The sequence below is a fragment of the Gouania willdenowi genome, chromosome 10 (genome assembly GCF_900634775.1).
Source record: "Gouania willdenowi chromosome 10, fGouWil2.1, whole genome shotgun sequence".
NCBI lineage: Eukaryota > Metazoa > Chordata > Actinopteri > Blenniiformes > Gobiesocidae > Gouania > Gouania willdenowi.
In genome coordinates this window covers 39,843,989-39,870,630 of record NC_041053.1, presented here as the reverse complement: position 1 = coordinate 39,870,630, position 26,642 = coordinate 39,843,989, and the positions used below count along the sequence as shown (strand labels likewise).

At 36.6% G+C, this 26,642-nt stretch overlaps 3 protein-coding genes across 6 annotated transcripts in view; 2 read left to right on the top strand and 1 right to left on the bottom strand.

Moving 5' to 3' along the window:
• The window catches only part of pde6a (phosphodiesterase 6A, cGMP-specific, rod, alpha), a 46,344-nt gene extending 45,260 nt beyond the window's left edge, over positions 1-1,084 (bottom strand). Inside the window, exon 1 of the mRNA XM_028459661.1 lies at positions 1,027-1,084. The gene's annotated coding sequence lies outside the window, so the exon portion shown is untranslated. The remainder of the gene's footprint in view (positions 1-1,026) is intronic.
• On the top strand, positions 40-14,808 carry slc26a2 (solute carrier family 26 member 2). 2 transcript variants are annotated; one of them, XM_028459663.1, is made up of 6 exons: positions 40-90; positions 5,935-6,557; positions 9,478-9,768; positions 11,184-11,632; positions 12,481-12,786; positions 13,109-14,808. In XM_028459663.1, exons 2-6 carry the CDS (start codon positions 5,949-5,951, stop codon positions 13,617-13,619), a joined length of 2,166 nt encoding a protein of 721 aa, XP_028315464.1. In that variant the 5' UTR covers positions 40-90; positions 5,935-5,948; the 3' UTR covers positions 13,620-14,808. The 2 variants fall into 2 exon arrangements, with proteins under 2 accessions (XP_028315464.1, XP_028315463.1); XM_028459662.1 differs by lacking the exon at positions 40-90 and adding an exon at positions 1,183-1,478.
• Positions 14,809-17,010: 2,202 nt separating this feature from the next.
• On the top strand, positions 17,011-24,932 carry LOC114471036 (serine/arginine repetitive matrix protein 2-like). Of its 3 annotated transcripts, none has more exons than XM_028459556.1 (8): positions 17,011-17,136; positions 18,219-18,540; positions 19,451-19,550; positions 19,874-19,913; positions 21,316-21,434; positions 22,296-24,294; positions 24,392-24,476; positions 24,905-24,932. In XM_028459556.1, exons 2-7 carry the CDS (start codon positions 18,375-18,377, stop codon positions 24,452-24,454), a joined length of 2,487 nt encoding a protein of 828 aa, XP_028315357.1. In that variant the 5' UTR covers positions 17,011-17,136; positions 18,219-18,374; the 3' UTR covers positions 24,455-24,476; positions 24,905-24,932. The 3 variants fall into 3 exon arrangements, with proteins under 3 accessions (XP_028315357.1, XP_028315358.1, XP_028315359.1); XM_028459557.1 differs by having other exon boundaries at positions 24,389-24,476; XM_028459558.1 differs by lacking the exon at positions 24,905-24,932 and having other exon boundaries at positions 24,389-24,569.
• Positions 24,933-26,642: the final 1,710 nt, after the last annotated feature.

Genomic DNA, 26,642 nt, shown 5'->3' with positions numbered 1-26,642 from the left:
ATAAACACACGCAGAGGCAATCGCTGGCACTCTTTGTGCTCACAAACTAGTTTATGTGGTGAAAAAAAGTTCAGTGCGCTGGCTTTGAAGGTGAGATGTAGATTTAAAATCAAACTTTTAGATTTAACTTAACATTTACATTTAAACTTTAAATGTATCATTTAGAGTTCAATTTACAATTTAAATGTAACAATTAGATTTGAATTTAATGTTTAGCTTCAACATTTAGATTTAGATGTAACATTTACATTCAATTTGAAGAATTATATTTTGCATTCAACATCCAGAGTTGGATTTAACATTTAATTCTAACATTTAGATTTAAATTTAACATTACCAAGTAAATTTCATCTAATTTATCATTTACATTTGAATTTAACATTTACATTTGAATTTAACATTTACATTTGAATTCAACACATTTAGATTTACATTTAACATTTCGATTTAGAATTTATATTTACATTTTAATTCAACCCATTTAGGTAGAAAATGACAACATTCAGATGTAACATTTACATTTAATTTTAACATTTAGATGTTAAATTTAACATTCAAATTTAACATCTAGAGTTGGATTCAACAGTTAGATGAAACATTTGGATTTAAATTTAGTTTTAACATTTACATTTAACATTTCAATTTTGATTTAACATTTACATTTGAATTCAACACATTTAGATTAAATTGGATTTAACATTGAGCTATAATATTTACATTTAATTTTAACATTTAGATTCAAATTTTAAATTCAAGTTTAACATCTAGAGTTAAACTTATTAATATTTAATTGTAACATTTCCATGTAAATTAGCTTTAGATTAGATAAGATTATATTAGAGTAGTTTAACATTTAAATTTAAATTTTACATTTTGGATTTAAATTTTACATTTTGGATTTAAATTTTACATTTTGGATTTAAATTTAACTTTGACAATTACATGTAACATGTTTTACATTCACTTCTGTCTTAAATGTGTGGAAAAGGAGCTAAATATTGCGTTTTTACATTCATCACCACATACGATGCAGTAACACTCGCTTGTTTTTCCTCGGATTAAATGTCTCGTCTTTGCAGGGATTTTTCACCATGTGAGTAACCTGAGAGCAGAAGAACACAGAGATTATTAGGAAAAAGCAGCGGGAACAACGAAGCCTGCACTTGTCAGTAGATTATTGTGCTCTTTGTAACTAAATGTGCATTTGTTAAAAGTTAAAATCAATGTAGTTCACTTCACCTGTCAGAAATCCTGTTTATTATTAGTTTATTTAGCTGATTAATCCGCTATGTGTTGAATTTGACCCACTTCCTGCTCTTCTGACCATATATGGTAGTGAGCGCTCGGTGACGTGTTACGTTTTTAACGTACGTCATCACGCAGGGGATCCACAGCGGAGATCGTACTAAATATGAGGCGGAATTAAAAAGTCACCGATCAGAACCTTAAAACAAATACCGGCACAGCGGCTGCTTCAGGTCAGTTATTCCACACATTTTACACATTATTATCACCTTCTGAACCGCCGTGTTTAAGCTAAAGTTGACGTAATTTACGTAAAAGTTGCCCTGGTGTCCACGTTGACAACTTGTTTACAATGGAGCTCATTCAAAGCTCGTGCGCCGATCGAGTGACTTCTTTTTTTAATTTTTTATTATTATTTAAAGAAACGTCAGACATGTGACGATGATAGACGTTAAATCACGATTTAAAGGCAATTTAATGGAACTAAATGGGATTTTTTTTTTAAATCACAGCGTGTATCTATTGGTGCTTTAAACACTTTAATAACAGCATTTAAACAGGAGTTAGAATGGGGCATAAAAAGGTCAACTTCGCTTTAAACTAAGTGTTATTACTGGTCTATAAGTAAACACTGAATCACGTGGTCACACACCTTTATTTGTTCTGACCATGAAGGATATGAAAAGTATTTTTTTAATGCAATTTCCCTCCTTTATAATCTAATAATTTCAATTCAAATCTACACATATTTATGTATTTTTGTTTTTTGTTTGTTTTATTATCCTTCTCTCTTGTTTTTACTTGTTTTAGTTTCTAATCTAAACCTTTTCCTGTTATACACACTTTTTTTATTTTTTATTTTTTTAAAGGCTTAAAATAAATGTATATCCCCAATAATAAACATACAGTTGGTCCAAATGTTGAAATTTCAAGAATAAAGTTGAAATAGAATGTAGAATGAAAATTAACTCAAAATACAATGACATGATAAAAGTCAAAGGTTTGTGAATAAAGTCAAATCTACGGAAACTGTCAAGGGCCAATTCACCATATGACAACAAACAGCAGATTATGACCATGTATTGACGAATGCGTTAAACATTCATAACAAAGAGATTCTTTCTCTTTTAGCTCATAAACACAGTGTTGTAATCCCTTTAAGGACTTTGAAGAGATGTTGACAAAAATGTAAAATTTCATTAACATCAGTCAATTACGAACCATAATTTTAATGAGATAATGTTTTTTTTCTTCCATTATTGAATTTAATCCAGAATCAGCAGATCTAGGTTGATCTGGATCCCCTCCAAAATGAAATGGAATCTTCCATGTCGTCAGATCTATCTTTTTTTAGCTTTGACGCAATCCTACTAACAAACAAACAAATAAACGCAGGTGACCTGGAAAATGGTGTTTTGAATTTGGGGAATTTATTTCTGCATTCCTGACATTTTGGACATTTTTAGCATGTGTTTTACTGAGTCTTCAGAGCTAAACGTGTGGACCTGGTCTAAAAATAAACAATGAATTCTAAAATGTTGCAAAAAGGTTATCTTCTTGTCTTTAAAAAATGACTGATATATATTGTGTTTGAATTTAATGTTTTGTTTTAACGTTTAGATTTAACATTTACATTCAACACATTTAGATTTCAATTTAACATCTCGTGTTGGATTTTACATTTAATTGTAAAATTTTGATTTAAATTGAACATTTCCACATAGATTAGATTTAATTTAGCATTTAGAGTTACATTTAACTGAAACAATTAGATTTAAATTTAATGTTTAGTTTTAACATTTAGATGGAATCTATAACTGGTCTGTAATGTGTTCACATAGCCTTGTTTCTGAATCTTTGCTGTGACAAATCAATAAATTTCCTAAAGGAAATGATTCTTCAAAGCAAAGTTTAGTCTGGGTTAAAAGGTTCTGTTGATTCTGAAGGTCTTCAGCCACGATATGTTATGTTTATCAAACAGACTCGTGCTTTTTTTGGTAAGTACATCCTATAAACCATCCTTCTTTGTCTATATCCACTGTATATCCATGAAGTTTATTATCATTTGGGCCATAGTATATAGTCATCTTAAATTAAAGATGTATATCCTTGTTTTAATCATAAATAAAATGGGTCAAAAGTGACCAAAAATGGTGTAAAAGGTGGTGAAATGGGATTTTAAAAACCACAGAAATTGGTTAAAAGTTGCAAATTAGAGTGGACAAAAACAGACAGAAAAAGATTTCAAAGTGTCAAAGTTGGAACAATTAGTTTAAACTGGCAAATAATGGCCATGACAAATCATAAATGTGGTTAAAGTGTCAAAAATAAGCATGAAATATGGTGAAAAGAGGCTAAAAGTGACAATAATTGGTCAACATATGTGACATTAGGTGGAAAAAGTGGTGGAAAGGGTTTATAAGTGCTGAACATGTCTGGAAAGTGAAAAAAATGTGCAGAAAAGGCACTAAAATTTTACAGAGAAGTGTTAGAAATGGGAGTAATGTAGCAAAAATGCATTAAAAGGAGCATAAATATGGCAAGAAGAAGTGATAAAATAGGTTAAAATATGGTGAGTTTGGTGTAGTTGCAGAAAAAACGGTAAAAAAGTGGTTCAAAAAATATATTGGCGACCCGCTCCCAGTGTCTCTCAACCCCAAGGTTGAGAACCACTGCCATATTAAACCATAATGCCTTAAACTGGTCCCAGCTGTCTAGATAAGGACTGTATCAGTAGATTTCTGCCCTACTTTAGTTCACACGGTTCATTTTAGCCTTGGTTTGTTGCATATCGGTGCAACTGATAATCAGCAGGAGTTTATTTGTACGAGTAAAGTTCATGATGAACAAAAACTGCTTTGGAAAGCAACGTAAACGTATCTGAGCTGACACTTTTAGCGTCAAAGGTAAATAAAGGAATATCATTTCTGGCTACTTTACTGTAATCTTAAAGATACAAACCTGAAGCACTGATGGGAATAAAAAACGGTTGTTTTCCTTTCTTTCATAAGATAAGATCATTTACTGTCATCACACAAGGTACAACGTCATTTCTTCCTGATGTAAACTATATAATGTGTAAACATTAACTATCGTCATTAAATTAATATACACACAGCAGAATTTTGCGCAAGATTTGACATAGCTGTTAGCTACGCTTGCTAACGCTAAACATTAGTCAAATATATGGTGGAAATGTCTGATATTGTCCCAAAACAGTCAGGGTAAGGGTTCAGTCTGTCATTTAGCGATTTCCATTTCATAATCATTTTATTGTCATTATGCGTACGCTTCCATACAAACAAAAAAAACTGTACAAAAGGTCTATGCTTCCAGCAAATGGCATCGATAGTCATAGAAAAATGACTTAAATAGTCATAGAAAATGGCCTAAATTCCTATTCAGGCAAGGTTAGGAGATAAGAGACTCATTAAAAATGTAGTGGAAATAGGTAATAATTGAATCAATTTACATCTGAAGGTCTGGATCAACGTAATCACTAAAAATGGCCTATTGGAGGAGATAAAGAGTCGTAAATGGTGCTATCATGATATTAACTTTACCCCAAACAAATTGGACGTAAGCTATAGGGATGTGAATCTTTGGGTGTCTCACGATTCGATTCAAAATCGATTCTCGTTTCAAAAATTGATAGTGTGTGTTAAGGCAAATTATGACATCAACACAATTCAGTTTGTATAAGATAATTTAAAATAAACTGATTTGAATGATTTAATCACACAAAGGCAAACTTAACACACAAGGTAATATTTATTCATGCTAAACAAATAAAAACTTACTTCTGTACAAGGAATAAGGCATAAATAAAATTTCTAAAATAAAAGCTTAGGTTAGCTGCCCCTGTCTCAACTCTCAGTGACTACGAGAATCAGTTTAAATAAATAAAAAAATTCTGTTCATAAATAAAATTGCCTAAATAAAAGCTTCTCTACACAAATTGGTGTTTTGTGTGATTTTTCTATGACATCATCAACAAGAATTTCCACAGTGTGGATGGGAAAAAGAATCATATATATATATATATATATATATATATATATATATATATATATATATATTGCTAACACACAGACAGAATGACTGACAGATAAACGGAGGGTAAAACATAATCTTCCGCTTCTGTGTTTTTACACAGAAAAAATAAATCAGAAATAATAAACACGAGACGTGATGTTAAACTGTCCTTTATTCCAAAAGATGGTAGTCAACATGAGGTTTACTATGTAAGAGTGGCGTGGGAGCTGTGTCTCAGATATTTGAAGGAGGTGAATTTGGGACGCATCATCAGTAGTGTTCCTTTGAATCAGGGGATGTTTCTGACCTGTTTAACACTAGACATCATCATAGGTGGCCGACTACAGGGTTATCAAGCCTCCTGTGTTTGTGTACATAGGAAGTGTCTGCTCTTTGTTCTCTTCCTTTGAAGTTCTGCTCTTTGATCTCTTCCTAATAATAATAAAAAATCTTAATCATAACAGTAATGCCATTTCTGTGACAGGAAGTGAATTTTGTATTTGTTTTCTACAATCACGGAAAATTGGAGGCCCATTTTTATTTGTGTTTCAATCATAGTTTGTAAAGAATTTTGTTGCACTTGTTTAATGTTTAAAAAGTGATTTATTTTTTTAGTGACTGACAGATAAACGTCAACATTTTGTGCTGGTGCAGGTAACGTCTCCATCATGCTCCACGCTGACAACGGCTGTGAAACAGCAGAGGATGGAGGAGTGGACACTGATCTACATCAGCCTCTTATTCTGGAACGAGTGGAGAAGGACACGGACCAGAACTGGAAAACCGCTCTGTGCTCACGGATTAAAAAACACTGCCTGTGCACTCCTGAAAAAGCCAAATCCAAAGTCCTGGACTTTTTCCCCATCCTGAAGTGGCTTCCTAAATACCAGTGTAAGGACTGGATCCTGGGGGACATGATGTCTGGACTGATCGTGGGGATCCTCCTGGTCCCTCAGTCCATAGCGTACTCTCTGTTGGCCAACCAGGACCCCATCTATGGCCTCTACACCTCCTTCTTTGCCTCCATCATCTACGCACTCCTGGGCTCCTCCAGACACATCTCAGTGGGAATATTTGGAGTTCTGTGCCTGCTGGTGGGTGAGGTGGTGGATCGAGAGCTGACGCTGGCCGGATACCTCTCAGAGGGCAGCGGTGACGCTAACAGCAGCATCAGCAGTGTTAGTCTAGTTAACGATAGTGTTGGGTTGGTCTGTGACCGAAGCTGCTACGCCATCACGGTCGGAGCCACCGTGACGTTTACCGCTGGATGTTATCAGGTGATAATACTGAAATAACACGGTTACCATGGTTTTAGCACTAGTCATTAAGGTTGGTGAGAAAAACAATAAATAATTTATCATTAGTGATTTTATTATTGCCAATTATAAATTGATTCTTAAATTTCCAAATATCAAATTCACATTTTTCAAATTCTAACATAAACTCCTTATTTGGATATTTTACTTTCACTAAACCAGGGGTTCTCAACCTCGGGGTGACTGTCAGGACCCCGTTTGGGGTCACTAGACATTGGAGGGGGTCGCCAGATGCCTTCAAGAAACTAAGAATATTTTCTGAACAGTTTGAGCAAATTTTTGCTTTTTTTTACCCTTTTTCTACAACTACACCAAACTTTAACCTATTTTCATCACTTTTTAATGCCACATTTTTGCTCCGTTGAATGCATTTTTGCTACATTACTCCCATTTCTGACACTTCTACATCTGTACATTTCTTCTACTTTCAAGACATTTTCAGCACGTATAAACCCTTTCCGACCCGTTTAACCTCTTTTATTTCATGCTTATTTTTTTGCCAATTTGACCACATTCACCATTTGTCATCCCCATTATTTGCCAGTTTAAACTAATTGTTCCTACTTTTTAAATTACATTACCCCAACCATGCTTCCCCCATATGTCTGCCACTTTTAAGCCAATATTGACTCTTTGAACAATTTTTTTTAACAACTATTTCTGTCCGTTTTTGTCCACTCTAATGTGCAACTTTTAACCAATTTCTGTGGTTTTTAAAATCCCATTTCACCACCTTTTCCAATTCAAAGTTCCACCGTCTTTCCTTTAATCAGTGGTTTTTTTCTGTTTGTGCCCCCACAGCAAAAAAAATTCAACAAAATGGGTAAAAATAATGAAGCAAACAAAACAGAGTTGCAATATTAATTCTTCAAAACTTATAAAACAAAAAAATTATAAAAGAAAAACCTTCAAATGGGCAATCAAATATTTTAGAACAGCAATAAAGTTCTTTCAGTGGAAAGAAAAACTATTTTTTACAGTTTTGGATCTACTGCCATGAATAAATGTAATTACAGGCAATTAAAGTTACCAAAATCATGCCAAACATGCTTAACGCACTTAATTGAGTTATTAATTTCATAGTCATCATACTTTTATGATGATATCAGACAAGATTATACAGCGCGAGATTTTGCCGGAGAGTTGACACTAGGCTTAGTTTTACCTTGGGATTATTGTCCCTAAACATGCAGTAGACGCTACATTACATATTGTATTGCAATTTCCTCTTAATTTTGTTAAAAAGAAATTGAAATAACTTAAAATTATAATAATCACAATATATCTGTTTCAGAAAGTGATTTCAATATTATTCATCTTTTTTCCACCATAAAATCAGAGGCCCACGTTTACCTCAAACTAGAAGAAAAAAGTTTAAAACATCACCAGAATAATGTACATTAGTTAATTTTTCCTGAAGAATCTATTCTGCCCTCGCTGGAGGTCTCTGTCAGGTTTATCAGATAGATAGGAAACCATGAAATGATTGACAACATGGTGAGTAAAGTTGACCTCAGTCACATAAACTGTAAAACTATTGACACATGAAAGAAAAGACAAGATAAGATAGACTTTATTCATCCTGAAGGAAACTCAGGCTCTCAAAATACATTTTTACTTGTTGTTTTCTGTTTTTCTTAGTGATTGTATAGTCTGTGTAGCAGCTGTTTCATGTTCCTTTCAAACACCATCCATTTAATGGAAAGTTGAAGATGAATCTTTGTGTACCGCGTATTGCAGGAGACGGTAAATGTGTTTCTTCCTCTGGGACTTTGAAGGAACTCCACGTTTCAGTTAGCTTAGCTTAGCACGTAGCGGCACTGGGTCAAACTCTCCTATTACACTGATGACAAATACTATGAAAATGTTCTATTAATGGACCAATGATTATTGTGTATCCATGGTTGGTGCAGACGCTTCAAATTGATAAATATTCTCTGCTCTGATCATCTAAGCCAGTGGTTCTCAACCTTTTCAGCCCACGACCACCTTTTTTGGGGTCCATCCATAAAATCAGCAAAATGATGGTCCATTGTTCTACGAATCTGTGATAACCACATTTATGTATTCATCTGAATAATATTCACTGTGATCCAGGAACGTTTATTATTATTTGGGCCATATTATATAGTCATCTTAAAGATGTATATCCTTGTTTTAATCAGAAATAAAATGGGATAAAGTGACCAAAAATGCTAAAATGGGATTAAAAAAAAATACTGAAATTGGTTAAAAGTTGCAAATTAGAGTGGACAAAAAAGAAAGGTTAAAAAAAGTGTTCAAAGTGTCAACATTGGCTTTAAAGTGGCATAAATGGGGGGAGAAGGGGGTTGGGGTAATGTAATGTAAAAAGTAGGAACAATTAGTTTAAACTGACACATAATGGCAATGATAAATCGTGAATGTGGCAAAAAAAAAATAAGCATGAAATATGGTGAAAAGAGATTAAAAGTGACAATAGGTCAACATATGTGACATTAGGTGGAAAAGTGGTGGAAATGGTTTGTAAGTGCTGAACATGTCTGGAAATTGGAAAAAATATGCAGAAAAGGCGTTTAAATGTGATGTAGAAGTGGCAGAAATGTAGCAAAAATGCATTAAAAGAAGCAAAAATATGGCAAGAAAAAGTGATGAAAATAGGTTGAAATATGGCAAGTGTGGTGTAGTTGCTGAAAAAGGATTAAATTGTAAAAAAAAAATTGTTCTTGTTGTTGTCCATGTAATATAAAATTGTAAATAAAAAGTATTAAAAAAAAAAAAAAAAATCAAAAATTAGCTCACACTGTTCAGAAAATATTCTTAGTTTCTTGAAGGCATCTGGCGACCCCTCCCAGACCCCAAGGTTGAGAACCCTTGATCTAAGCTACTCTCTCTCTCTAAGGTTCTGATGGGTCTGCTCCAGGTGGGCTTCGTGTCCGTCTACCTCTCTGATTCCCTCCTCAGCGGCTTCGCTACCGGAGCCTCCCTGACCATCCTCACTTCTCAGGTCAAATACCTCCTGGGTCTGAAGATCCCTCGTCCTCAGGGCGCCTTCACCCTGTTTAAAACCTGGTACAGCATCTTTGCAAACTTGGGGAAAACCAACATTTGTGACCTCGTCACCAGTTTGGTGTGTTTTGCAATCCTGTTGCCTACGAAGGAGATCAACGAACGCTTTAAAGCCAAACTAAAGGTAAAGAGGCAACGTAATGTGGATCTTTATGGGACTGAGGGGGTGGGGGGGGGGGGGGCGGTGTTCAGGAGGAACATATGGACACAGAATGACATAAATAGTCTGGGAAAAAGGCGTTACTGGTCAGAAAAATGACAGTCACAAAAACAGAATAAATAGTTAGAAAAACTGAATTAATAGTCAGAAAACCAGAATAAATAATCAGACAATTTGCATAAATAGTTAGAAAAATTTTAATAATAGTCAGAAAAAAGGCGTAAATAGTCAGAAAAACAGAATAGTCAGAAAAATTACATAAATAATCAGAAAAAAAACAGAAGTCAGAAAAATTGCATAAAACCAAAAAAAAACTGAATAAATAGTCTTAAAAATGGCATAAATATATTCTGTTTCACATGTATATATATATATATATATATATATGATGTGAAACAGAATAATTCCCATGAAGGCTTGTAGAATATGTGACTAAACCTGATTTGAGTGATGTCAGAACAGAGCTGTGGAGGACAGGGTGGAGTAGAGCTTTAGCAGCAGGTCGGTGCTGTTCAGGGTGTGTTTCCACTTCAGTTGTTGGCCTGACAATGAATGAGTAGAACACAACAGAACATGTGCCCACATGTGGCTCTTGGTCTAATAATGTGCGGCTCCCAAAAGAAATAACAAAATTACAGAAATTACACAAAACATAGAAAAAGTTATTCCAGAAACAAACAGAATTAGTGAATTTGCAGAAAGGAACAACAAAGATACGCATATTTTCTCCAAAAATGCACAAGGAATAACAGGAAAAACACACAAAACGACAACAATGAATACACGAAACCATTTTCAAAAACACAAAAATGACTCCAAACACACAAGAAAAAAATACACACACAACATACAAAAAGTTACTTGAGAAACATACACTATTGCTGAACAAAGATAAACACATTTTCTCCAAAAATGCACAATAAACACAGAATCACTCCAAAAACCTCAAAAACAACAACAAAATACACATAATGAATCTAAAAACAAATAACATGAAAGAAACTACTACAAAAACACTCAAACCAACAACAAAATGATGCACAAAACCTTTTTTTGCTGTATTAGTGCTTAATGGATGTTGATAATGTGGCCCTCAGATCAGATACATCACATTTTTGTCTCTCTCTCAACCAATGAAAGAGTCCCATTTCCACTTTGGTCATTCTATGGACCAATAACTAATGAGCATTATGAAAACAGAAACAGGAAGTGCAGTGAAAGTATGAGATTATGAGATGCTACATTTAAAAAAAAAAAAAAAAAAATCTAAAATATGAAAATGTACATTTATGTGTTGCTTGTTATTGTGTTTCTAATCGTGTGTGTGTGTGTGTGTGTGTGTGTGTGTGTGTGTGTGTGTGTGTGTGTGTGTGTCTCAGGCTCCGATCCCATTCGAGCTGTTTGTGGTAATAATTGCCACCCTGGCGTCCCACTTTGGGAACTTTAGTGTGGTGTACAGCTCAGACGTGGCAGGTGAGATCCCCACAGGGTTCCTCCCCCCTCAGCTTCCCCAGTGGTCTCTGATCCCCAACGTGGCCCTGGACGCCTTCTCCATCGCCATCGTGGGCTTCGCCATCACGGTGTCGCTGTCTGAGATGTTCGCTAAGAAACACGGCTACAGAGTGGACGCCAACCAGGAGATGTACGCCATCGGGTTCTGCAACATCGTGCCCTCGTTCTTCCGCTGCTTCACCACCAGCGCCGCCCTCACTAAGACCCTGGTCAAGGAGTCCACAGGGTGCCACACCCAGGTCTCTGGACTGGTCAGCGCTCTGGTTCTGCTGCTGGTTCTGCTCCTCATCGCCCCGCTCTTCTATTCCCTCCAGAAGTAAGAGGACACATGTTTTATTCACTAATGTTCACATGTTTAGCTGCTCACCGACTCGTGTTAGTATGTGAAGGAGAGTTTATGGTTGGCTCAGACTAACATTGATAACATCTGAGGCCAACTTAAGGGTTTACGCTGACTCAGCAGAAATCAGATGGCGTTTAATGGAGCAAAGATGATTCCTGAAATGATTGGATGAAGTGGTTCAATGACAACATACAAGTTTAAAATTATTCATACAAGTTTATAATCATAAACTAATTTAATGATTAGAAGTAATTTTTGTGTGACCTGGACAAACAAAAAGTTCATCTTCTCATAGACGAAGCCCTCTCTAGAGGTTGGAATGCAGCCCTGTTCCCTATCGAAGTAGGCTGCCGTGGGTTCCCTTCATCATCCCTGCCACACTTTCTTCAAAAGATCTGTTTAGAACAAAGAGAGTTGAAGAAGACCTTGGAAGAGACCGCCTTCGCAGCTGAGGAAAGCTCAAGATGGCTGTGGCTAGCAAAAGATTGTGGCTGGAACCCCTCTGCATGTGAAGTTTAGTCTTTGCTGCCCCACTCAGGTGAAGCGTACAGGTGAAGAGCCGAAACGCTTGTGACCCTGAGACACCTGCTGAGGATGCAGAAGGGTTCTTCCCCACAGCTACAAGAGCAATTGTCTATTCAAGCAACGTGCACCCTGTCCAAACTGCTCGAGTGTTTGCTGCTTGTAGCATAGCATCGTTGATGTTTATTGCACTTGACTTTGTGTCTCGAAAATTTGACTTTTTGTCTCTTACATTTGACTTTGTGTCCTAAAGTGTCCCTTTGTGGTTTTTTTAAACTTTTTTCCTCTTTTTTTCCCAGATGTGTCCTGGCCGTCATCATAGTGGTGAACCTTCGCGGTGCTCTACGTAAGTTCATCGACCTCCCTCGTATGTGGCGCCAGAACCGCATCGACACATCCATCTGGCTGGTCACCATGGCAACCTCTGCGATGGTAAACACGGAGCTCGGCCTGCTAGTGGGGGCGCTGGTCTCGGCGTTCTGCGTCCTGGGTCGGACGCAGCGAGCCCAGGCGTTGGAGCTGGGCCGGCCCACCAACAGAGAGCACTATGAGGAGCTGATGGCGTACCGCGGCTTGCACACCCACCCCGGGGTGGCCGTGTTCAGGTAAGAGGAACCCGTCTACTACGTTAGGGGTCACCAACACGGTGCCCGCGAGACCCAGGTGGCCCTCATGGACCATGAGAGGGGCCCAATGAGCTCTAGTCACCAATGAGCTCTATCAGATTTTAGATAGCTCTGAGGGCCCCTCACATGGTCCAGGCAGGCCACTTGGTGCCCGCGGCAACCGTGTTGGTGACCCCTGATTTAACAATTCAACTGTAAATGTTTTTCTACATTTATTTCAAAATAAAAGTAGAATTTCCACATCGTATTTGATTCGCAGTATTCAACCCAGATTGATCTTTTTTTTTGGTTTTATGTTCAGATACGGGGCTCCCATTTACTACGCCAATCAGAGTCTGTTCAAGAAGTCGCTCTACAAGAGCATCGGACTCAACCCGCTGAAGGAGAAAATACGACGCATCAAGTTCAGGAAGGAGACAAAACCCAAAGAGGAAAGAAACAACCTTCACGTGAACGCTGAGGGGAAAGAGGATCTGTGTAAGGAGCACGTCATCGAGGCCACAGCTGTAGCTGTGACGTCCGTTAACGACAGGAAACTACGACGCATAGTCATCGACTGCAGCGCCATTTTGTTCTTGGACACGGCGGGAGTGACCGCACTGAAGGAAGTGCGTAAGGACTACGAAGAGCTGGGTGTGGAGGTGGTGCTGGCTCGCTGTAACACCTCCGTACTGGACACGCTGGAAAGATCTGGGTTTTATCCTACCGGGAAAACCGGAGAGAACAAAATGACCTTCTTCACCATCGCAGACGCCGTCCATCACGTCCAGAACATCAGCACGCCAAACGGAGACTACGACACCAAATGCTGACAGAAAACAACTGGAAAAACATAAACTCCTGAATGTGACGTCCCTGCAGTCTTTATGATTTTATAGACGAGGAAACACGTGTCAAACTCAAGGCCTGGGGGCCAAATCCGGCCCCTTTGAGCAGTGTTTCTCAAATGTGGGTACGATATGTTTGTTTTTAGTTAAAAATGATAATACAAAACATTACCTGCAACTCAAAAAACAACAACAAAAACACACAAAATAAGTGAAAAATATACTGAATAATAAAAAGAACAAACAAGAAAACACAAAATGATGATAAAAATGATGAGCCAAAAACCACTGACAACCACTGTTGTAGAGCATCCATTTCAGCCTGCGGCAGCAAGCTAAGAAAACGTTAAAGAAATCATAAATTATTGTATAAATTACCAACTAATTCAGTTGTAGATATCTTCAAATTAATACACAAATTCCATGAAACGCCACAGTATTAGCAGGGCTCACATTTTCCCCATGCTTATATCACATGATGGAAGTTAATTTTTATCTCAAATTATTAAAAGAACTCTAAATGTTTCCAAAATCTTCCAATTCTCTTCAAATTACGCCACAAAATCTCCTCAAATCACATAAAAATGGGCCACAAAATCAAATGAATTGAAAGTGAAGATCCTGCAGGGACTGAAATCTGTCACTTATTGCTTTGGTATTATCAGTGCCATTATATTTATCTTATATTTATCATTGGAAGTACAAACTAGAGCACAATATTAATTAAATTACTCATTTTCACACCTATAATCTGTGGCCCACTGAAGATAAACTGCTCCCGATTTGGTCCCTGAACTAAAATGACTGTGACACCCCTGGACTAGAAGGAGATTAAAATGTGCCTTTAAGATGTTCTTTCTTTGGTGAAAATATGCACTACTTTTAATCACAGAGCTTTTATTTTGAAAATCCAATAGCTTTAAAAGAAGGACCTTCACACACGTCTAATTTTGTATTGTACAAAATCAAAAACACATCCTCTGAGTTGTATAGCATAGGGGTTCTCAACCTTTGGGTCAGGACCCCCATTTGGGGTCGCGGCCTTAAAAGGTTGCGAAATACTGATCTACACTAATGTTTGACATATTAATACATATGTATTTATATATCATCAGTATCTGTGTTGGGTTTAGAGTTTTTTTTTAAATTTATGAAAAATAAATGAGAAATCAACTTTGGGGTGTTTTTCTTCTTGTGGGGCCCCTTGGGCCCCAAATCTAAAATTGGGCTCTACGAGCGTCGATGCGTACACATCCATAGATTACAGCTACCAAATTTCAGCCTCATCTGTTCACGAATAACAGAGGAGTAGTGATTTTAACTAGTGTACACAACAACAACAAGAAGAAGAAGAAGAACAAAGTGAGGGCGTTCTGAGTCCGGTAGCCCCGCCCTAAAAATACATCCCTACTTAGAAAATCTTAAAGCTTAAGTGATACCATTCAAGAAATGTTGAGTTTGCATTATTTTCTTAAAAACTTCAATTTCTTGGAATTTCTGTGAAAAATTCTAAGCTATACCGAACCATTATTTTATTTTAAAAATACTGAAAATCTTGAATATTGTGCATAAAAAGCTAAAATCATATTGAATCATTTGGGAATTTGAAGGAACTGATATATGTGGAACTGAATTATAGACTAATAATGATTTTCATTCTTGTTTTCTCTTGTTTTTTTCAACAATTATCGCTATTTAAATTTCTTTATTTTCCCTTTCAAAAAACAAAAGTTGAATCATACACTTCTAGAAACAATATGTCATAGTTTCAAGTTTAAAAATAGATTCCAGGAAAAAATATAGATATTTAATATCATCGCAGAAAAGAATAAAGTAAGTTGTGATTAATTGTAAAGCAATTTTTTGAATTTTTTTTTTTTTATCAGCAACGAACTCGTAATTATCATCAGTCGGACATTATTTATGGTTTCTTTGCGCTTAAAGGGACGACAGATACAGAAACATTTATTTATTTACTTGTATCTACATTTAAATAAAAACTGTGGCATTTATACCTAAAAGATTCAATTCATTTTATATTAAATGTATGATATTGTCATTATTGTTTTTAAACCGTGGGATGCACAAGTTCAGGTTCAGGGTTTTATTTCGTCTTTATTTATTATTACATCTTTTATCTTTAGATTGGAGTGTAAATGTTTATATATTATTATATAATTGTTTACGTGGGGCGGATGCATCAGGAATATCTTCCAAATGTCTCTCATTCGGATGAATAAAATTATGCTTTAATGGTTCAATTGTAAATGGTTTTTACATTTGTTTCAAAATAAAAGTACAATTTCCATGTGTCTTTTGATTCATTCCACAATATGCCACACAGATTGAACTTTTTTGGTTTTTAATTCGTAAAATAATTACTTTGGAAGTAAATGAGCACAGGGAGAACATGCAAACTCCACTACAGATGTAATATATTTCTGAGCTGTATTTTCAGGAGGCGCTGTTTCCATATTTTAGGTAAAGGTGAGGAAAAAAGGGGCCAAATTGTGACATATTTATGTCTAATTATATCGTTAGCAGGAACGACCCATTATATAAGCAAATGCTAAGGAATTAAATAACCAAAGCACTGATATTATTAGGATATTTAACTTGATAGTATTATTAATTTGTTTTAATGACATAAAAAAATAGTTTCACTAATTTATTTCATTGTAATTTAACATCATTTTAAAATAACCATGTATTTTTATGCAAATGTAAAGAATGATTTATACAATTAGGATTGCCATGATAGCCGAGGCCTAATTTATTTTAATCCTGATATATAAATATATATTAAATAAGTTGATCTATAGATTGATAAACATATTATAGATGGATAAATTATTAAGAAGATTAATATTCCTAATTTAGCCGAGACCTAAACACCTAAGAAAGCTTCTATAATAATGTACGTATACTAGTATAGTTTCTGTGTTCATAATTTACAGTACACAAGATAATTGGTACCCAGCCTGCGCACACACACCAATACTCCTACACTACACATAGTAAACATGTTAACTACAGTAATGCAGTCAAAATTGCACATTGAATTAAATAATTTTGACATAATTCTGCTAACAAAGACCATTGAAAATATCTGATAGAAATCAATGATTAAGCTAATGCTAATGCTAATGCAGTGCTAGACGACGTAGGCTTCAGGAAATGCAAATATTCTAGTTGTAATTGAACTTTAGTAATTGACAACATACGGGGAACACCTGCCTTCGACGAACGAGTGTGTGTCTTCACTGCCGTGCACTTTTTCTCCGGCGCCGCCATTTTTGTTTCGGTCCGATGACGTCATCCATTATGTTGACGGATGTCAAGGTCGTAGTCAGGACAACGCAGGTAAAGATAAAAGAAACGTTTAGAATCGAACAATCTATCAGTTACTGCTTGGATGGCTCTGATAAACAACTTTATTGGTTCTGAAATCCTTTAAACACTGCAAATATAGACCAACAGGTGTCCTCATTTCTGAACTAAGGTTAGTTTCTTGTAATATTATAAACTTTAACGACTAACTCTGTTAAAATATTTAATGAAGTTCGTAAATTTAAAAAAAAAGTAAATACTGCTTGTTTATTATGAGGTGACAAGTGTAAGAATTTAGTATAAAAGTTATAGCTAACACATTTTTCTCATATTTAGCACATTTTCCTACATTTAACATAACATTTATGTGTAAATGTTAAATCTAAGACTAAATATTTAATTTAAATCTAAATGTTATATATGTATATATATATATACATATATATATATATATAGAACATTTAGATATAACATATACAATTTAGATTTAGATTTAAATATTTAGATTTAATGCTCTTTTTTTACCTCTATATATGTGGTTAAATGTTGTGTTAAATGTAGGAAAATGTGTTAAATATGAGAAAAGTGAGATAAATAATGAAAATGCATTAGCAACAACTTTTATACTAAATTTTTACACTTGGCACCCCATAGTTTTGTAATATTGTAAAATTTAACGACTAATTTAGTGATATTACTAAGTGAATTATAGTGCCAGAGTCATTTGATGACCCCACTTTCTCCGTCTTGTCAGTGATTTTTGTCAGAACAGATTAAAACTGAAGATTCATTTGGAAATATAGCTTCTATTTTGTCCTGGATGTTCATAATTGTGCATTGAAGAGGATTGTTACTCCATTACGTGACTTGTGGATCGTGTGGTACATTTAACGGTTACCTGGCTAACGCCATTAGCTTAGCATTGTTAGGCCTCCAGGTGTAGCGTACTAACTTTTGCTTTAGTTTGCCAGTTTTCGGGGTCTAATGGTGGTCACGGACTCTGTAGTTATTTGAAATAGCTCTGTTGACGTTTTGTGGTTCATTATCTGAACTACAGTCACTGTCTGTGGGACTAAGTGTCACGGAAGGCCGGGGCCGCTGTTCACTGCCACACGGGCGGCTCGCAGGACGGCGGTCTGGGCTCTCCGTCACGGACACTACGGACCATTGATTTTGTACAGCTTGTACCTAATGGAGCTGTACGCACTTTCCTTGATGTGCTGACATACTGATGTGTTCTGTGTTTGTTTGCAGACGAACTGAAGGAGTACGAGGTACCACTCAACGGTGATCTGGCCTTTCTCTACAGTTATTTTAATCTGAACAAATCAAGGACTCTATTTCCCACTTTGTAGTCAGCAAATATACAAGGTTTATAAACTTCAAGTGAAAGTGTAAAGACGTGTAAAAATGTCCTACATTCACTATAAGTTTGTTTCCAAAATGGAACAAAAAACTATCACTTTCAATGGGTTGCACATCAGCCTCACTGAGCTCAAGGAACGGATCATGGCTCAGGAGAACCTGAAGGCCACAACCTGTGAACTACAGATCTCCAATGAGCAGACTCGAGAAAGTACGTAACCCTAACCCTTGCTATGCAAAGATTTGTTTTATGAACTTGGAATGTGCGTCAGATTTAATTTCAGAAATATCTTGAAATTAAAAATTAAAGCAATGTATGAACAATTTCATCTTTACACATTAGTATGTAGGCTCTAAACTGAAATTACTTTTGTTTTTGAATCTAACGATTTTAAAATATGATGAAATATAATCTGACTACACATTGATTGTTTTACCATATGGTCTGCTATTGGTATTGATGGGACACACAATGGATAACAGGCAAATATATCAGTTGACATCAATTTTCAGTGTGTGGTATTTTGCAAAAAAAAAAAATTTGTGAAATAAAATGTCAGCAAAATAAAGAAGTATGCAATGCATGTATTATTATCTGTTTATGAGCCGTATTTGTATGAAAAATGCTGGCATTATGGAAATAGAAATATTTTTAAAGGTGGAGTATGGGCAGTGAAAGTGAAACTTTTTGTCAGCCCAACTCCCTGACACACAACAGACTCTGGATTGATTTCTTTATGAACATGTGTAAACAAAAACAACGTAAAATAAAAGGAATGTCACAAAACAAGTCAAAAACACAAAGTAAGAACGTTCTGATTATAGCATCATCAGTGTTTTCAGCTTTTCTCACTGTGTAAACATGCAGTGTAATTATTTCTATAAGCTTCCTAAACTGGTAAAATGGCATAAACTTTGTTTTTACAAAAAACCAAACATCACAGAGTGGTTAAGAAGACCCAGTTATTATCTTGCTGTTTATTGATTGAAAGTAGCACAGGAGACTCCCATTATTTAATATGGGTTTCTGTTTACTCACAAAGAAAACACTACTTTCTAAATATTGAGAAATGTCAAGGCTAAATATTTTTGTGTGTTTTGTACTGTTTTCTTTTTTACAGAATACACAGATGATAAAGTTCAAATCCCAAAGCTCTCATCTGTCATCGTCCGTCGTAAGCCGATCAGTGTAGTGAAACCAGGTGGCAAGACGTTAACTCTGTAAGTATATTATTTGTACATCAAAAGATTAAATATAGAAATTTCAGATGTAATTCATTTTCATTTCTTGTGATTTAAAAAAAAAATGCTGCTCCCAAACATGACATAGGTTTATAACTTTTCTTCTGTTGTTCTTTGTCTAGTGATTGTGCACACCTTTTTTCAAAAAACCTGACATCTTTCATACAAAATAATGATAAAGTTCCCACAAATCACATGTCAATGTTTCAGAAATGACCACAAATTCAAGAACATTCTATCAGTAATTAGTGTAGAATCATGAAGTTGTCTGATTGCATCGATGTGTTCTTTTGTTTCTGCAGACATTGTTCTGAAGCATCTGTGTTGGAATCAATCAAACCCGTAAGTAAAACAATCTCACTTCATCCATTCTATTATCTCATCCTCTTTCCTGCTTCTTGAGCAATTTTACAGAACATCCTGTTCACACACATCAAGTTTGATATTTTTTGTTTGTTTAGTGTCCAGGTTCTGTGTGTTGTTGACTAAATGCTATTCTAGGTTAGCTACCTGATGTTTTTAATTGGACTTTTATCGTTATCAGGTATTCCAATTAAAAGTGGTTTATCATTATTTCGGCTGCTAATTGTGTTTGAAAAGTAATGGTAAACCATTTATTCTGTGGCCTAGGAAATGAGAACTATTAATTATTATTATTATTATTATTATTATTATTATTATTATTAGTATTATTAATAATAATATTATTATTAATAATATTATTATTCCTGATTTGCTTCAAAAAGACTTATGGCATCTAAAAAAAAGACTTTTAAAACACTCCTATATGAATCCAACCCATTATTATTATTATTATTATTATTATTTATTTATTTTTTCCTGATTTGCTTCAAAAAGACTCTTTTGGCATTAAAAAAAAAAAAGACTTTTAAAACTCTGCACATCATGTAAAACTATTTAGCGATCCACACAAACATGCCAAAAGCTGCTTTAATTTTTCAAATATTTTGGCATCAAACTAGATAGGTAAAAGAACTGAAGAATTGTAATTAATTTAATGGCCTAGCAAGAAGAGATGAAACTTACAGTGTGTATAGTCCAACTTTAGAAAAGTAAATATCACTGTTTTTTGTTCCCTAACTGTGTGCAGTGCTTTACAATAATATTGGACACTCCCATTAAACTGTTGAACATGAGTTACAACAAAAATCATCTTTGGTGGACCAATATTTATGGAAATTATAGATTTTTTTGTTAAAATCTTGTGTTCTCAAAAAATTCTTCCTGTTGTACGCACAACTAAAATAGATTTATTTGATGTTTAAATGATGTACCGGTACTTGGATTCCTGAACAAAACAAAACAAGACATCATTTTAAATATTCCATTCCAAACAGTAAAACGTTGAGTTAAGTTAATCCAAAAGTCCACTTGAAGCCTCTTTTTTGACAGTTGGACTAATAGATTTGTTAAGCACTGTACACCTGTAATCTTTTTGTTTTTTTATTTTAAAAAATCTGTCAAGACAAAACCATTGGTAATTGTATCTTAAACTACTTGCTTCAATGTGCCTGTGTTAAAATGGACTACTCTGCAGAAGATCGTTCAAGTTTTTGCAAAGACAAAAAGAGTTGGACTGGACACAGATGTGGAGGGGAACTGTCTGTCCAACAATGTCTGCTAGAAACTTTAATAATCCAGCCAGTAACTGTCATAATTTGTTCAGTGCTTTTTGAAAAACTTATCTTTTATATATAAGAAATGATTTAATTTTTTTTCTCAGGATTCCCAGAAACGGGACAAGGAACGTAAGCCAGCGAAAACCAGCAAGGGCATCCTTCGGAGCGTTATAATGAAAGTAGAGCCAGACACCAAAGGAGCCATGCCGATCCTGACTGCCGAGTATGTATTACCTGCTTTCAGAAATAATGAATATAATGGCACATTAAAGCAGCACTGCCATGTCGAGAATATGACAGGATACACAGTGCGTAGGCGTGCACAGGTGCAACACCCAGCTCCGCCTCCCGTGTACCCGTCCCCAGCCCCCTACGGACCCCCACCACAACCATACCTCCCATCATACACCTCAGGCCCCGCCCTCATTCCGCCACCCATAATTAGATACCAGCCTCAGCCCGTCTATGCTTCTGGAAACCCAGTTTTTAATCCTCCATGGGGGGGCCCTGGTTCCCAGCCCCCGTCTGTCAGTCTTCCACTACCCCTCCAGATGGAAAAGTGAGAAACCTGTTAGTTTTGGAAGCCTCAGATAATCCACTGAATGTTAGGAGCAGAATCATACCTCAAGTTGTAGTTGCTTTGCAGAAAAACAGTTTTAGCCTTTTTATTCACTTCAAAAGCTTTGTTCATGTTGTCTTGTTGCAAAACAAGAAATTAAAAAATGTAACGCAGCTGTATCCCACTGTGGTTTCTGCTGTAACTGCATGTCTAAAGATCTAGAATTCACCCTGATGAATGCCCTGCTCACTCATATATTTGACCCTGTGCAAAGTGGCTTTTCTGTTCTCTTACTGTAATATTTCTCAGTAAATGTGGCACAACAGAAGGAATGAAAGATGATGACCTACAAAGTGGTGTAGTTGAGGATTCAGACAGTGATTGGTCAAAAATGATTTATTAAAGTGGTATATTCTGTTTAAAATGCTTTAACTGCTGGTTCTGACTCAATTCACTAATGCAAATTGAAAAAGTTCAGGGCATATAAAATAGTTGATCCATTTCTTATCTTTTTTTTTTTTTCAGAGCTACCTCCAAACTTGATGAGGTCACAAAAGGCTGCCACAAAGACGGTCAGTCTGACCCACGTTCCCCATTTTCCAGACGCGATGGGCGCAGTTATGAACGACGCTCACGGCCAAGATCTCGTTCTCATTCAAGGTCTTATGCCTACCGGCGCTCTGGGTTCCCGCAGTCCTCCTACTCCAATCAGGGACACTATAGATCTGGATCACCATCTGGGTTCCCGCAGTCCTCCTTCGCTAATCTGGGACCCTATAGATCTAGATCACCATCTGGGTTCCCGCAGTCCTCCTTTTCCAATCAGGGACACTATAGATCTAGATCACCATCTGGGTTCCCGCAGTCCTCCTTTGCTAATCAGAGACCCTATAGATCTAGATCACCATCTGGGTTCCCGCAGTCCTCCTTTGCTAATCAGGGACCCTATAGATCTAGATCACCATCTGGGTTCCCGCAGTCCTCCTTTTCCAATCAGGGACACTATAGATCTAGTTCACCATCTGGGTTCCCGCAGTCCTCCTTTGCTAATCAGAGACCCTATAGATCTAGATCACCATCTGGGTTCCCGCAGTCCTACTTTGCTAATCAGGGACCCTATAGATCTAGATCACCATCTGGGTTCCCGCAGTCCTCCTTTGCTAATCAGGGACCCTATAGATCTAGATCACCATCTGGGTTCCCGCAGTCCTCCTTTGCTAATCAGAGACCCTATAGATCTAGATCACCATCTGGGTTCCCGCAGTCCTACTTTGCTAATCAGGGACCCTATAGATCTAGATCACCATCTGGGTTCCCGCAGTCCTCCTTTGCTAATCAGGGACCCTATAGATCTAGATCACGGCCTCGCTCACATGTTGGCTATCGGGCCCGCAGCCCTGGTGGACGAACGCCACCTCCCCGAGAACTGCCACCATATGAAAGAAAAGGTCAGAGTTCTGGAAGCCAAAACCGCTGGGACAGAGAAAGGTATCAACAGAGGGAGAAGAACTATGCAGACAGCACGTACTTCAACGATTATGACAATCAACAGCCCTCAAAGTATCACACGGGTCACAGCAGTAGGGATAAGGAAAGAGATCGTATGTCGTCTTTACCCAGAAATGATTCAGTACATGAGAGCGCGAGACGAAGAGACAACAGGACAGACAGAAGAGCTGCGCCTCCTCCTCCTCGATCCTCTTCCTCATTTACTACCAAGTCCAGCTATGAAATCCCAAAAACCAACAAGGGGAAAAAGAGAAAGGCCGATGAACCAGAATCATCACCAGTCAGAGATGAACCAATGGATGAATTGCCCTCACAAAATAAAAAGTCTTCCTCAGCATCAAAGGCTTCAGGTAGCACAGCTGCCTCTAAAGCTGCACCTTCAAAAAGCTCTGCAACAGCTGCCAAAACCTCCACTAAGTGTGTATCAAAGGATCAGTCTGACAAAGCAAAGACAGAGAAATCCTCCATAGAAAAGACCAAAACTGAGGTGGACGGTTTGAAGTTAAAAAGTGATGAAATGAGAAGATCAGAAGATGCTCCAAACTCAACCACACCCAGAAAAGAAAAGAACAACAGTTCTCGTGCAAGACATTCACCAGTGAAAGCCCCTCCACAGGCCGCCCACAGCCTCCGTCCACCACACCCCCCACTTGATGATGGACATCACACACGGATTAGAAGAGACGATCCACAGGGTGGTGGTTTTCATTCACTGCCTCCCTCCAACCAACATGGCCTCCGACTTGTTCACCGTCCTCCATCCCCAGCTGAAAGCCGAAGGAGGATGAGAGAAGAAAGTTGGACTTCACGCGGACCACCTCCGGGAAAGATGAGGAGAGTTGATGGCCCTGGGATGGAAAGTGGAGCAAACTCCCACTCACAAGCCCCTCGTCACCCTCACTTCCACAGAGTCCCACCTTCTGACAGGCCTGGAAATCGTCCTCTGTCTGGTAGCCGTGAGCTAAATCGTAGTGATCCTAATCGTATTCCTACTGAAGCTCTCATGAACACTGAAGTAAGACTTTTTTCTGTCATTTTTGGCACATTCCTCAACTAAAGGTTATGCTACATAGTTGTCATGACACTCTTATCTTTTTTTTTTCCACTAGCAGGTAAAACCACTGAGGAGATTTAAGTTAAACAGAGATATGGGAAGAAGAGGCAGCATGAAGTAAACATCAAAGATTGTCTTGTAAAGTAAGTAAAATTAAAAAAAAAAAAAAAAATTAGTCTATGCATGCTCACGTCCTTGGTAGCAAAGGTAAAATGGTGGACGTTCCAGCAGGAGAAGTCTCCATCCCGGCATTAGGCACAACGGTTACATAGCAAAGCAAAAGGAAAAAGACAGACCAATGTGGAGAAGCAACAGTCTAGAAGCACAAACATACTCAGGAGGAAAGGACTGCTTTGCGTCCTCATTATCTAGATAACGTGACTTTCTCCAAGTCTAATTGTCCTTTTTTTATCAGTGTAATGTCTTTCATCTGTAAACCTATCAATATATTATTTTTATTATACTTGAAAGTAATTTTTTATTTGTAAAATTGCCATTGATTGATTTTGATGTCCTTTACTCATATTTACGTTTCTTAAAGTGTGTTCTTTTTCATTTTGTTTTTAAAAAGAAGATCAACTCAACAAACAAAGAGAGACTTCGAAAAAGACCAGGACAATGTTTCCTCCATCACTGCAGAGCAGCCTTCATCCAGCTCAGTCACGAGTCTCTCACTTCTTTTGTAAAATCAAATAAAAATGTCATAAAAGGCAATTGTTTTATTCATTTTTTTTTTGTGTGTGTGTGTTTTGGTTTGCAATAATGAGGTACATGAAGGATTCTTCATAAATCTAAATTAAACATTTTTACAGTACAGCGTATCATATTAAAATGTACATACAGTGCACAAATAGTTAATGTACTACACACTCACTACTGAACAACATGCAGAGAACTGTATTTAAAAAACAACAGAAGGAGCTGATCTACTACAGACCTTAGAGCAGAACACATTCAGGTCACAGAAGACACACAGTACACCAAAAAAATAAAAACCACCTGTAATAAAAACAGAAATAACCGTAGCTAGATCACAAAAACCTATTCAAATTAAGTTAAATTCAATTTAAAACTTAGTTAACGGAGTTATGTAAAGCAAACATTACTTTCTTAAAATATTGAATTTTACTGTATAACATGAATGACCTTTATTAATTTTACTGATTAAGAATAAAAGTTTAGAATCACGTTGATTAAAAACTACCTATAGAAATAAAGATTACCCCAAGCTGTGGTTCCCAACCAGGGGTACACATACCCAGAGGGGTACGGCAGCACACTGAAGGAGCTACTAGTACCCAGAAACATTTCTCAATCAATTTTTTAAATCATAGGAAAATGTTAGAATATACAGAAATCTCTACAAACATTTTTAACCAAGGGAATATATATAATATAAAATAGTTATGTATTTGTTTATTGTTAACCTATCAGTACGATTTTTGTTAAAAGCCCATACATAATATGCCTATTTATATTGCCTAATATGACTGTAATAATAAATAATCTTTTATTTAACTCAAAACCTCCACATCCTAAACATGAAATCAAATCCCAGTAGTTTATTAAATCAGTCCAACCATGATGTGTCTACTGTATCATCCTCAGGAGATGATGATGATTGTTCATATCTATAGTGTTGTTCTCCTGAGGCTGTTTGACACTGAAAACTATCTAAAGTTGGACATTTTTAGGGTTAGCGCTGGTGTGTGTGTGTCGTCTCTCTATTCTCCAACAGTCCCTGAAAGCACCACACACTCACATCCATGTACACTGAACACACCACATAGAGTGGGGGTCCTACGTACGTGGATACCACCACGACGATGTTGCTGGCTTTGGCATTTCCTGTGTTTTACTTTGTGTGTGACGGTCTGACGGACATGTCTAATGTTCTGGTCATTTATACAAATACGGAACAAACAGCGTTCGGTTTTGGCTCAGTACGGGATGCACCATTTAATGGTCAAATAAGGAACGATTCCATATTTTAAGGGACGGTGGCAACACTAAATATAATTGTAATTGCCTTTCAGGGGGAAAATAATAATTAGAATACACCTTTTCACAGGACGTCAGCACTTGACTTAGCAACGAGTGGTAATCATTTGCCTGACAACAGCTATTTACCGCTGATTTTGCAGTCTGGCTGATTTTTATCGTATAAAGCCCAAATCCTGCGTAGTATTTGGCTGTCATAACCACGCCTGGCTGAAGGAAAATATATCATTTTACAGAATACCGACAGAAAAAGGCCAAAAACAGAAATTATAGATCCAAGCACTGAGGCGAACAAACGTAAATTAAAA